Consider the following 14,153-nt stretch of genomic DNA (forward strand, 5'->3'; position numbering starts at 1 on the left):
TCTGGACTTGTCCTGCCACACCTTGGCCCAGAGAGCCGATCCAAGAAGTTTTAAGGGAGCATGATCTCCCCTATCGCTAGGATTTACCATTCGCCCTCTCTGTCCACAGGAATGGAAAAACCTTTACTGTATGCTCCCCTCATGATTTGCCTGGCTACCTGCGGGATCTGGACTTGCCTTCTGTAACCCTGCCTGACTGGCCCCAATTGTCCTCTGGTGCCTCTAAGAGACCTCTCCTGCAATCCCCTCAAAAGTCTTCTAAGCTGCCTCGCCCTGCTATGCCTTCAAGGGGTGCTCGTAGGCAACATCTCATCACCCGTTGGTAAACAGTCCCTTCTGGTGCCCGCAATTGACTCCCGAGGGCAAATCGAATGGAACCGTATGCACATACGGTTCTGTACAGTTCCCATTGACTCCCATGTTTAAAAATATGGTTTTTCACTTGGACAGAAAAAACGTGGTAGGTTACGGTTTTGGGTAAGGGAAAATATAACGGACAAAACCAGGCAGGCGGCAATGACGTCAGAGTGCCAGTTAGCACCTCATTAGCATATACCGAAATAGAAGATTACGGCCGAATGGCGCAGCGGATCCTGGCACAGTAAGCATCAAACTGAACAGCGTCCCCCCCACTACCAGCCCGTACCGCTGGTTAGTGCAGGTGGAGAAAGCTGGCAGTTTTCCTTTTTAAGTCTATACCTTTATTGTTAATCTGTTAAAATTCCATATGGAAGGCAGGTACACACGGACATAAAGTGCAATAGTAGTGGCATCAGAAACCCCTCCCCCTATCCAGCAACACCAATGCAGGTCAAAGGGGGAGATTTATCAAAACTCGTGCAGAGGAAGAGTGGTTATTTTGCTCTGCTTTCAGAATGGAGAACCCCCAACTCAGTTTTTTTTTTCCATAAATCCTATCAATATTAAAAAGAACAAGAAATGTCTTTAAATGGCAGGCAAGAGTGATAGACAGGAATTAGAAACCCTTAATATATTTATACTGACAGTACAAGAAATGAAGCCCACTTAAAATTATATAGAAAAAGCCAAACGGAAATTTAGATCATGTTTATTTATATACAATTTCATAAATTAAAAATCGGTCTTATTCTGAATTAAATTCATGTACAACTTTTTTTTCTAAAGACACAAAACAGATAAAAATACATTTGTGGTTGAAGAATTTTTTTTTTCTTTTTTCTTTTTTTAATATCACTTTTTCAAAATGTCAAAAGCAACAATCTACAAAAAAGGAAGGTAAACAGTTTTGAAAAAAGATGGGAAAACATTTTACAAGGCATATGGGCAAGTATCAAAATAATTACTAACCAAGGAATTTTAAGTTTCTTACAAAGATCTGGTTGAATCTAACATCCTCCTAATGCAAGACAAAAAAATATACCAAATTGAAATCTATTATACAAACTGCCAAGCACCCTTATTATAGATATATATATCTTTATATAATATGTATAGATTTATATTTTAAATCACACTCTCAAGGAACAGTTGTACATGTTGCCATGAGCAGGTTATTAAGGCAAGTAAAAACCTATATATTCCTCAGCAGATCCAAGCTTGGAATGCAAGGCTCTGAATACCAATTGGTACTTGAAGTCTTAACCTACAGGCCATTTCAACATTTGTTACCAAGAAAATAGCTTAAAAATCTATCCTCCTTAATAAAACTTGCTCTGGAGGCCACATGTAGGGATTTTATTTTAATATACATTAAACCTCAAGAACAGATCTGGAACGCGGGTGCAAAATCAGCCGGTCAGTGAACAAATTTCAGTTTGCACTTATTGACCTAGCACCATAAGGCCTCACTCCCTACCTTGTCATCTGGAGCATTGTCTTGCAGTATTTTCTTGCAAATATTTAAACAGAAATACAGTCTGAGAGCCAACAATCCACACATGTTCACAGGGATAAGTGTTACCTTTTCTGGGCTGAATGAGCAACATCTCTGCACCATATAGCATAAAATAAGACATACTGTAATGAATGTAATCACCTACATTTTGTCTGAAAAAAGGCTTTATTCACTGATTGTAATTTTTATTTAATTTATATTATTTTTGTTCATTATTATAGGGGCTGCCATCTTGCCAGGGCTATTTTTTAACAGCATTTAGAGATATGCTTTACAGCAAACCTCATAGAAAAAGACAATAGGCTGGCCGAGACCCTATTCACTAAATGGAAATGTTTTCTGGGCAGCTCTCAGCTTTAGGTATTTTATTATTTACATACTGATTTCATCATCACAGACAGGATGTCTGCGCTTAACCCCTTAATGACATAGGACATAAATGTACGTCCTGATGCCCTGGTACTTAACACACCAGGACAGTGCTCGCATCATGCACGACAGGTCCCGGCTGCTATTGAGTATTTGCCACCTAATGATCGCTATAATTAGTCCCCTATGGGGACATAAAAAGTATTTTTTTTTAAACAGTTAGAAAATGTGAAAAAGCCCCTCCCCAAAAAAAATTTTAAATCACCCTTTTCCCAGTTTTATCTCAAAAAGCTTAAAAAAGAATAAAATGTTTTACATATTTGGTATCGCCACATGTGTAAATGTCAGAACTATCAAAATATAATGATGATGCCGTATGGTGAACGGTGTAAACGTTAATAAAAATAAAATAAAACATAAAAATAAAGTGAATAGAGTGAAAAACTGTGGAAAATAGAGTTATCCCCACATAAAAAATATTTTTTTTTGGTTACGCCATACATTTTATGGTATAATGATTTAGGTCATTACGAAGGACAATTGGTCGCACAAAAAATAAGCCCTCATATGGGTCTGTGGATGAAAATATAAGTTATGAGGGAGATTTATCAAGGGATTGAAGCAGCTTTTTTTTTGCTTACAAAAGTCGCACGTGCGCCTAAGCAAATTTGTGTGCGACTTTTGTGGGTAAGCAAAAAATACCAATCCGCCCTACCTAAGCAATTTTCAGTTTTTACTTGAAAGTCGCACGTAAGCAAATAAAAGTCGCAAACCCCCTACAAAAAGTCGCAGGTGTAAGCAAGGTCAGACCTGGCTTACAAACTTGCCTATGAGAGCATTTTCAAAATTCGCATGCAAGACTTTTTGTGCGTCTTTTTGCTTACTTTCATATTCACAGGCACGGTGGTAGGAGATTTACAGGAGGGTGACAAGCTTGTCACGTGCCCGCACATCTCCCTCCCGTGCAACACTACAACTCCCAGCATGTCCTTACTTTAAGGACATGCTGGGAATTGTAGTTGTGTGGCACGGTGGGAGTGTGTTAGATGGGCGGGCTGATGACAAGCTTGTCACCTGCCCGCGCCACATGACTACAACTCCCAGCAAAGCCTTACTGTAATGGCATGCTGGGGGTTGTAGTCATGCAGTGGGGGGCAGGTGACAAGCTTGTCACCCACTTGCACATCTCCCCCAGCCCTGCTGCATGACTACAACTCCCATTATGTCCTTATTGTAAGGGCATGCTGGGGGTTGTAGTCATGCATTGCGGGTGGGTTACAATAAATGTGCTAACCTATTTTCCTTTATTTTTTCCTTCTCATTTCAGATCTGTGTATCCAGTGGACTACGACGATGACCAGTGTTTTTTTTTTATTTTATTTGTTTAATGTTAATAAAATGGTTAATGATGGCTTGTGAGGGTGTTTTTTTTTTTTTGGAATAAAAGTTTTTTAAACTTTTTTTATTTTTATATACTTTACAGGCTTAGTAGTGGAAGCTGTATTATAAAACGAATCCATTACTAAGCAAGGCTTAGCGTTAGCACCAAAAACAGCTAGTGCTAACTCTCAATTATTACCCAGGTACCCACCATCACAGGGGTGCCAGGAAAAGTCGATACCAATAGGCTTGGAGCATCAAATATGGCGCTCCTGGACCTAGGTGGTAACAGGAACCCTATGCATTTTTCCCCCCATAAATGATTAAATAAATGAAACGCATTGGGTTCCCTGTATTTTTATTCTCAGCCAGATACCAACCAAACAGCAACAGCCTAACATTACCAGGGTGGGTGAGGATCATTGTTACTGGCCCTCCCTAGCCTAAATAACGCCAGCCTGTTACCGCCTAGGCTCAGGAATGCCATTTTTGATGCTCTGGCCCAGTTGGTACCGGCTCTTCCTGGCACCCCTGAGGCAGTGGGTATCGGGGGTTAGCACTAGCTGTTTTTGGGGCTAACGCTAAGCCCCGGCTTAGTAATGGACTGTCTATTTGACAGCTTCCATTACTAAGCCTGTAAAGTAAATAAAATAAAATAAACTTTTAAAAAAACATTAAACTCCCATGGTTACAATATGTTGTTAATATTAAACAAAAAATGGTGGTCATCGTAGTCCACAAAATCTGAAGTAGCCCACAGGATAGACTGATCTGAAATGAAAAAAAAAAAAAAAAATGGGTTAGTACATTTAAGAGGAAAAAAAGTGGAATTTTTTTTTATAAACACACATACATCTTTTTTGCTTATGTGTGCTAAGAAAATGGTATTCCAAGGGGATTTTATTGGTTTTTGCTTATGTGAGCCAAATTTATCAACCCCGTGATAGTATGATACATATGTTGCACATAAGCAAAACCAAAGCAAAAAATAAATGCCTACAGAATTCTTACCAAAGCAAACAATGATAAATGTTCCCCTATGTTCTTTAGAAGGTGAGGAAGAAAAAACAAAAATGCAAAAATAAAATTGGCTGTGTCCTTAAGGGGTTAATATTAGGCCTAGTGGCAAGATTTTATACTATTGACAGAAATTTTAGAATAAAAAAACAAATTCTTTACAAATATTTAACTTAAAAATGTAATTTAAAACAATAGGTTGTTTTCAGATGACACATTCCCTTTAACTCACTATTTGACAAATACTTCAGGAGATCTTAGCTTGCTCAACTCCTTAAAAGGGTTCTCCAATTAAGAGAAATAGGTCTAAACTGATGTAAAATTTTAAAAGTTTAATGATACATAATTCAAGAATTTCCAAAAAATTACCTGTTTAAGATATATAGCCGTCCTAATCCCCCATGTGCCCGTCAGGAAGTGATCAGATGTGTGGATGTGTGTGTTTGGGAGGAAGGATGTAAGTTTCTTTAATAAAAACAGCACATTTGATCTCCTTTACATATATGTATGTGGTACACATCGGATTTTACCAACTTTGCTTTGTGAGACAACCCCTTCAATTTAAGTTCCATGACTGTTCAAGAGATAAAATGTTTGGCTGCAAATACATGTCCTACTAAGAAGGGTAATAGAATCAGGACTGTATATTTAGATACATGTGCAAGACTATATACATATAAATATGTACTTATACACAGATGTAATATACACACATTTACAATATATGCATACTTATGCATTATAGCTTAAGTTATATGTTGGAGGAAAAAAAAATCAAGTATCTTGAAAATCTAAATTCTTCCTTTAGGCTTAAATATTCGGGTCAGGTAAATATTTAAAAATACAGCACCACTACTGTGCCTTAATAACCTGTGATAAATAGTTCCTATTGTTACAATCACACTATTAGCTGCCATATCATTTTCACAAGAAGGAGGGGAGAAACAAAAAAAAAAAAAAAATTCAGTTCCCAGAGCAAACAAACAAATCTCACGTATCATACTAGGAAAAGAACAGAATGTACTTTGGTTATACAGATTTAGACGGTAATAATAAATTAAGCACACATTTTATTGACACAATGGATCCCATGTCCCAGTGTGTACTGTTCAAAGCACCACAACTTATCAGCACCAGATAACCGAGGCACAATCTTATGCGTAGCACCAGTTGAATCTGCATTGAGGAAGCCAGCTTGCATCCCTCATTGTTCATCCATAATTTGTCTGCCATTTCACTTTTCTGCTCATTTCTTGAGCCACGTCCTCCAAAAGATAACCCACAAAAACAAACTTAAAATAGAAAAAAAAAAAAAATATTATATATTTCATTTCATATAAATAAAAGTACAATTGTTATTTCCCGGATTTTGCTGTTGCGATTTCATTCACAGTGGAACAAGGGTGTCCAGGCTTTGAGCTCAGTAAAAGAAGTGATTTTGTAAGTATAACCAGTGGTAGCTACAAAGGAAAGATTGAGGGAGAGAAATTTCTCCCCTCAAAACTGTGAAGAGCACCTTTTAAGGTAAAAGAAAAAAAAATATATATAGATATATATATAGCAGGTCTGATTTTGCATAGGTGAATTCAACTGAGGTAGACGTTTAAATACCTGTGAAAGAAAGAGAAGCAACAAATTAATATAAAAGTACAACTGACACTTATTTCAGACAGCAATATAATGAAGCCATACTTTCCTTTAAAGGGTTATCCAGGAATAGAAAAACAGAGCTGATTTCTTCTAATCAGGGTCACGTCTGTCCTCAGGTTATGTGTGGTATTACAACTCCGCTCCATTCACTTCAATGGAACCGAGCTGCAATACCACACACAACCCGAGGACAAGTGTGGTGCTGTTTTTGGAAAAAAATCTAATCTGTTTTTCTATTCCTGGATAACCCTTTTAAATGAAAAGTCTGTCTTTGCCCTAAGATGATCTGATTCTGTCCTTGGAAGAATTTCAGACTGAGTCGAATAGAAGACAAGAAGTTTTCTGAACATTTTTTTCCCTCTGATTTACAAACAGATGTCCCTGTAAAGCACTCTATAAAAGTCGGTACACGGAATTGGCATCTGCCATTTGGGAGTGGATTGACAGTATAACAGACTACCTTCAGACAACAGAGTTTATATGGATTCCAAATCACAATCTGTGTAAGTGATGAAGATACCTTCCTTTCCTCCATAGCCCTTTCCATTACTGATATAAAAAGTCTTTTTATTTCAGGGGGTGTTCACCAGCACAGCAAGAGGCCAGCTAAGTAGATTTTCTGTCTGACCATAGTGCTTTCTGCAAACTTATCCTGCTCTGAAAAGTAAAGAACCTCCTCTGTAGTATACAGGAGCTGATAAGTACTGGAAGGATTGAGATTTTTGAATAGAAGTAATTAAAAAATTTGTTTTATGGCACCAGTTGATGCTAAAAAAAATTGTTTTCTCCTAATATAAAAGCTCCTCCCCCTAATACAAAAATAAAGTCTCCCTTCTTGTCCCCCCCCCCCCCCCCCCAAAAAAAAAATTCAATACATAATAGAATATTAATATATTTGTATAAGAATATATCTGGTATAATATATGCATAATTATACGAACTAATAAAATATAATATTTATTTACCGCATGGTAAACTGTTTAAATGTAAAAAAATGCTGATTTGTTAATGTTATAAGGTGGGGGGTGGGGGATGTCAAAGGAATTTTAGGCATACTGATTTTGTTTTTTTAAGAAGTACAAAAATAGAAAAACTATATAAATAGCTTTATTTTGTAAGTAAATGCAAAAAAAATACCCTATCATGTAATTTTTACTGCTTTTTTCCAAAAGTTAAAAAATTGCATATTTTTTTATTTTGCTGTACATTTTATAGGTTAAATTGTACAATTGGTCGCACAGAAATAAGCCCTCATATCAGTCTGTAGATGGAAAAAAAGAATTATGCCTCAAAAGACTGAGGAAAACAAAACTACAAAAATGAAAATTGCCTGTCCTCAAGGACAAAATGGGCCGTGTTTAAGTATCTGCATAATGTAAGCGACCAAATCCATCCCATGGTTCAGACTTTGTTACCAGATGGTGATGCAAATTTATAGGATAACATTGCAACCAGAATGCCTCATATCTCCGAAGCCTTTTGAAAAATAAAACAAGCAATCTGGTTGCTATGGGCAACTGGTCAACATTACCTCTGCATGTTTTAATAACTCTCCCCCATAGTATGATCACATGAGAGCAAAATTTAAATGTCTGGATGCCATAATACACACCATGTTGGGAGAAGAAATGGCACTGGGGGGTTGGGGGGGAAATAAGTGTTCCTGCACTGAAGTACTCCTTTAAAGGGGTATTCCAGGAATTTATTTTATTTGACTATGCTACAGGGGCTGTAAAGTTAGTGTAGTTCATAATATAGTGTCTGTACCTGTGTGTGACGGTTTTCTCACAATTCTTCTGTGATTTTCACCCCAATATTTATTTTTACCAACATACAAAATGACTGTTTTCTCAGATTTTTCCCAGCTTGCAATGTGGCCAAGACCTGACTCACTAGTCAGCTGATGACAGGGAGCCTGTCTGCTTCAATGGGTGGAGAGAGTAATCTGCAACTAATGCAACAGCTGTAGGCACCCTGATTGAAAACCACACCAATTTGAATGGATGCAGCTCATTTATGTTTCAATGGGTGGGGTGGCTGATGTGTGGGAGGGAGGAAAATGGCATTGTGGGATTTGTAGTCAAAAAAAGAAAAGTCAAACAGGAAATAATAGTTCACAAACAGCTAACCACAGTGTTATGGTAATCTCACAACATAGCCATTTAGCCCCAAGACAAGCGCAGATCCTTCCTAAGCATGTCCATTACTGTCTGCCAGGTACATACTAAAATCACCTTATGGTGGATAACACCTTCAAGTTCAGTGGGGGAAAGATCATGCTATGGGGTTGGTCTAGGCTCTCTAGTTCCATTGAAGGGAAACACTTCAGAACCCCCCCCCCCCCAATACAAGATACAAGATATCAAAAGTGTTACAAATATGATCTACAACATATAATGAACCAAAAAAAAAGTTAACGACTTCTAGCTACCCCGAAAAGCTGCGATAAAAAAAAACAAAAAAAAGTCCTTATATAGTTACGTTGAAAAAAAATAATAGTAAAACTGAAGGCATAAGTAGGCAAAATCCTTGAGCAGTTAATATGCAAAATAGTAATAAAAAATCCAGGAGAAATGAAGTGACCTAGATTCACAAAGAATTAGATTTTTCTGTATTTAAAAAGGGGTTATTCAGGCCTAACCTTGGTGTTAGATTTTCTGGGGTCCAACTCCTAGAACTCACGCTGAGAATATGTTTGAAACGGTCACAAAGCTGTAGTCTTTTAAACATTTACCAGCGCTCAACTTAACTTCGTAACCAGGGCCAGTTAAGTTGAGCGCTGGTAAATGCCAACGGCATTTGTCCGGTTGGCCCGGGACAAAACTAAAAGTACATCTTCGTTATGCGCTTATAGTTACTTGTGGCACTCTGCTGTTTGACAGAGTGAAGAGCCATTGGCTCCTCACTTTGTTATTCACTCTTATGGCCACCCCCAACATGCAGGCAACCACAAGAAGCCAAGCGCCTTTCTCTGCGCTCCGGCACATGAATGATGTCATCATGCACCAGAGCACTCCGAGAAAAGCGGAAGGAAGGCCACACTACGCGGCAGCTAGGTAAGAGAAATTTTTTTTTTTAAAGACGCCTCCACTACAACTACCCAAAAGGGGGCTGCCGCTAGGTAAAGGGGGCTGCTGTTATTACTACCTAAAGAGGGCTATTACTACTACTACTACTTAAAAGGGGGCTACTGCTATATACATGGGGACCTACCTACAGGGAGTAATCCCTACTTATAGGTACTGCTTGCTACTGCCTACAGGGAGTATCTATCCACATAGGAACCTATCTACAGGTGGCACCTACTTACTCAGTAATGGGGAAAACCACATGAGTGGACCTGTCTACCTACTGCAGTTACCTGACTACCTAATGGGGCATCTTCCCATTCTTCACCAGCCCACTTATCTACCTACCCTACTGTGCAAGAGACACCAAGGTGGTTATTATAACAGTTTGGAGTGCTATAGGTGCTGGAAAAGTGCAGTGCCTAAAATCTTTGCCTGGCAGGTTCTGTAGAGACAAGTTGTGTCTGAAAAAAATCATGACATCTTTAGCTGGATGGAGGAAAAAAAAAGTAAAGAACAACTTGAATTAGAGAAGACGTCCCCACCAAGTCACCTGATGTAACGATTATGTATTGCGATTACTTATATGGTTTGCAGAGCTGGTATCTACCAGTATATGATCAATGTATGGTGGAAATATTTCCTTGTATACTAGTATCATTGGTTTTAGTATACAGGATTTGATTAGTTACAGTATGGTGGTAATATGTATGGTGATAATATTTCCTCCTTGTATATTGGTAATTTTGGTCTACGTATACAGGATTTGGTCAGTAACAGTATGATGGTAATATGTATGGTGATAATATTTCCTTCAACACCATATATTGGAGTTCTTTAGTAACTATAGTTTAGAGGCACATGTTCTTATCATAGGAAATTGACACCCCTGTTAATGTTCACATGTAAACATTTTTTTCCCTGTTATGTACCCTATAATACCCCACTATGATTGCCATGTCACAAAGTCACACCCAGGACTGAAATGGGGCTGCTTAGTCTAAAATGCCCTGGCCCATTTTCAGTCCCAGTCCGTCCCTGTTTCCGACAACAACCATCAGCTGCTGACAGCAACCAGAAGCTGCCAGGTATGGTGCAAGAACATTTCCGGAGTCCTCTGCATAGAATGTCAACAACTCCCGGATGTCAAGGGTCATTACCAGGTTAAAATAGTAGGCTGTGGCTCAGAATTGCTTATCTTATATCTGAATATGTACACACAAGAAAATGGCATGAAATGTATGCGCCAGTTCTGAAATATCATACAAAACTAAAATGTATTTTGCAAAATAAAAGTCAGTATTAAAAGATGTACAAAAGGAAAGTGTTAAACCTATCTTCGGAATAAAAGGTTTTGGCTAAAACATTATTGCAGAATTTGCACCAAATCTTATTACAGCTCTTTGGGCAAAATTTTGTGGCATTTTCATGTCAGGGGGGATTCACACAAACTGGATGTGTGGATATGTAGTTGTAAAACCCGCAGTTGCAGATTTTACAAAGCAGTCAAAAGTACATAATTGTCTAAAATCTACAGCAGAAAGTGAATACACTTTTATAGTACGATTCTCTTTGTTGTCCATAGCAACCAATTAGAATTCTGCTATTTCTCATATTGCTCTGGTAATATAAAAACTGAGCTGTGATTGGTTACTTTGTGCAACAAAGAATCTTACTACTAGACAGTTTGATAAAGTGTTCCCACTGTATATTGTAAAACAAAATACAAACAGAAGACCAGTGGCCCCTTGTGACTATTTTTTATGATCTGTGCCATTCCCTATTATCAATCTTACCATGCATGACTAAATAGCTAACTATAACCAGTTGTAGGCATGGCCCTACACTATCTGGCACTGTCTGCTCTGACTGGATAGTGTCAGACATTTTAGGAAGCCTGCCCCCAACTGGTAACATCTAGTTGGCTACTTAGTCATATGCTTATGTTAAGAATATAAAGGAAATCTGTCAGCTGCAATTCATGTTTCAAACTGCTGACAGTGTTAGAAGTTAGAACAAGGAGACACATTGCAGCTTTGATATATTTGTCTGAACTTTCATAATTTTATTCTCCTGCGCCAAGTGTCAAAGAGGTGCTCCCAAGCCTGGAGGGCTTAGCGATGTAATGTTACCTCGCTCCTGCTCCTCCCTCTTTCTGATTGACAGTCAGCTGGAAGCCGAGTTCCTTAATCTTGTACCTACGCACAGTAAAAGTTGGCCAGTTGCCCAAAGCAACCAGATTTCTTCTTTAATTTTTCACAGGCCTCTAACCCCTTAAGGACTCAGCCCATTTGGGCCTTAACCCCTTAAGGACTGAGCCCTTTTTCACCTTAAAGGACTGAGCCCTTCTTTTGCAATTCTGACCACTGTCACTTTATGCATTAATAATTCTGGGATGCTTTTACCGATTATTCTGATTCCAAGACAGTTTTTTCGTGACCTATTCTACTTTATGTTATTGGTAATTTTTTATCGATACTTGCATCATTTCTTGGTAAAAAATTCCAAAATTTGATGAAAAACTTGAAAATTTAGCATTTTTCTAACTTTGAAACTCTCTGCTTGTAAGGAAAATGGATATTCCAAATAAATTATATATTGATTCACAAATACAATATGTCTACTTTATATTGACATCATAAAGTTGACATGTTTTTACTTTTGGAAGACATCAGAGGGCTTCAAAGTTCAGCAGCAATTTTCAAAATGTTGTCAAAAATTCAAAAATCTGAATTTTTCAGGGACCAGTTAAGTTAGAAGTGGATTTGAGGGGCCTTTCTGTGAGAAATACCCCATAAATGACCCCTTTATAGAAACTACACCCCTCAAGGTATTCAAAATGACATTCAGAAAGTTTGTTAACCCTTTAGGTGTTTCACAAGAACAGCAGCAAAGTGGAGGAGAAAAATCAAAATCTGCATTTTTTTTTACACTAAAATGTTCTTGTAGCCCCATTTTTTTTCATTTTTAAAAGTGGTATTAGGTGAAAAAGCCCCAAAAATTTGTAACTCAATTTCTCTCAAGTATGGAAATACCTCATATGTTGACAGAAAGTGCTCTGCGGGCTCACAACATTACTCAAAAGTGAAAGAGCAACTGTGGGATTTTAAAAAAAATTTTTGCTGAAATGGTTTTTGGGGGGTATGTTGCATTTAGGAAGCCCCCATGGTGCCAGAACAGCAAAAAAAAAAAAAAAAAAACACATGGCATACTATTTTGGAAACTAAACCCCTCAAGGAACGTATAGTGAAGAGTATAGTGAGCCTTAACACCTCACAGGTGTTTGACGACTTTGCGTTGAAGTTGGACGTGAGAATGGAAAAAAATTTTAACACTAAAATGGTAGTTATCCCAAATTTTTCATTTTCATAAGGGGTAATAGAAGAAAATGGACCCCAAAATTTGAAGCCCAATTTCTCCCATTTAAGAAAACGCCCCATATGTGGATGTTAAGCGCTCCGCTGGCGCACTACAGGTTTCAGAACGGAAGGAGTGCCATTGGACTTTTGGAGAGAGAATTTTGCTGAAATTGAAATTAGGGGCCATGTGCATTTACAAACCTCCCATGGTGCCAGAACAGCAGAAATCTCCCACATGTGACACCATTTTCGAAACTAAACCCCTCCAGGAACGTAACAAGGGTTACAGGGAGTACTTACACCTCACAGGTTTTTTGAACAGTAGGCCGTAACAGTGAAAAAATTTTTTTTTATACTAAATTGCTGGTATTAACCAAAATGTTCTTAGTTTCACAAGTAGTAAGAGAAAAAAAGCTCCACAAAATTTGTAGCCCAATTTCTCCAGAATAAGGAAATACCGCATATAAAGCAGTAAAGCACTATGGGGGTGCAAAACGGGGCTTAGGAGTGAGACAGCACCGATGAGATTAGAGGCCTAAAGTGGTGCTTTGCACTGCAATGGTTGACGTTCTGACATAAAATCTAAAAAACCAGACCAGAGCAGAAGACCTGTGGAAGGCCGCAGAGGCAGGTGAGGGGAACTCCGTCTGCCGTTCTGGATGATCAGATCGCTGCTGCAGCGCTGTGGGCGATCCGATCATTCATTTTAGTGACCGCAATGCTGCAGATGCCGTGATCTGTATTGATCACGGCATCTGAGGGGTTAATGGCAGACATCCGCGCATGAACCGGGCATCGCTCCGATGCACGTGGTTGTGTATAGGATGTAAATGTATGTCCTGGTGAGTTGAGCACCAGCTCACCAGGACATGGTTAAAAACTTTTTTTCTACGTTCACTGTACGGGAAAATTTGTTTATTACATTTTTATTTTATGTATTTATTATTTAATTTATTTTACACTTTTTGGGGGTAAAATGGGGAAAAGGGACAATTTACATTTTTATTGGGGGAGAGGATTTTTCAATTTTTTTTTTTTTTTTTTTTACTTCTACTTTTACACTTCAATAGTCCCCATAGGGGACTATTTATAGAAATCATTAGATTGCTAATACTGTTCAGTGCTATGGATAGGACATAGCAATGATCAGTATTATCGGCTATCTCCTGCTCTGGTCTGGTCGATCTCAGACCAGAGCAGAAGACGTCGGGAGATGGAAGGAGGCAGGTGAGGGGACCTCCGTCTGACATTATGGATGATCGGATCCTCGTGGCAGCAGATGCCATGATCTGTATTGATCACAGCATCTGAGGGGTAAATGGCGGACATCCGCGCGATCACTGATGTCTGCCATTACTGGTGGGTCCCCGGCTGCTATCAGCAGCCGGGACCTGCAGCGCATGACCCCAAGCATCGCTCCAATGCTCGCAGTCA

At 38.5% G+C, this 14,153-nt stretch overlaps 1 protein-coding gene across 2 annotated transcripts in view; it reads right to left on the reverse strand.

The window, feature by feature from the left end:
• Positions 1-1,053: 1,053 nt before the first annotated feature.
• Positions 1,054-14,153, reverse strand: part of DOT1L (DOT1 like histone lysine methyltransferase) — a 160,022-nt gene continuing 146,922 nt past the window's right edge. For both annotated transcript variants that reach the window (XM_056574229.1, XM_056574240.1), the window contains one exon: positions 1,054-6,253. In XM_056574229.1, the coding sequence (XP_056430204.1) occupies positions 6,246-6,253 (8 nt within the window). In that variant the 3' untranslated portion in view covers positions 1,054-6,245. The remainder of the gene's footprint in view (positions 6,254-14,153) is intronic.

This window comes from Hyla sarda, chromosome 1 (genome assembly GCF_029499605.1).
Source record: "Hyla sarda isolate aHylSar1 chromosome 1, aHylSar1.hap1, whole genome shotgun sequence".
Classification (NCBI taxonomy): domain Eukaryota; kingdom Metazoa; phylum Chordata; class Amphibia; order Anura; family Hylidae; genus Hyla; species Hyla sarda.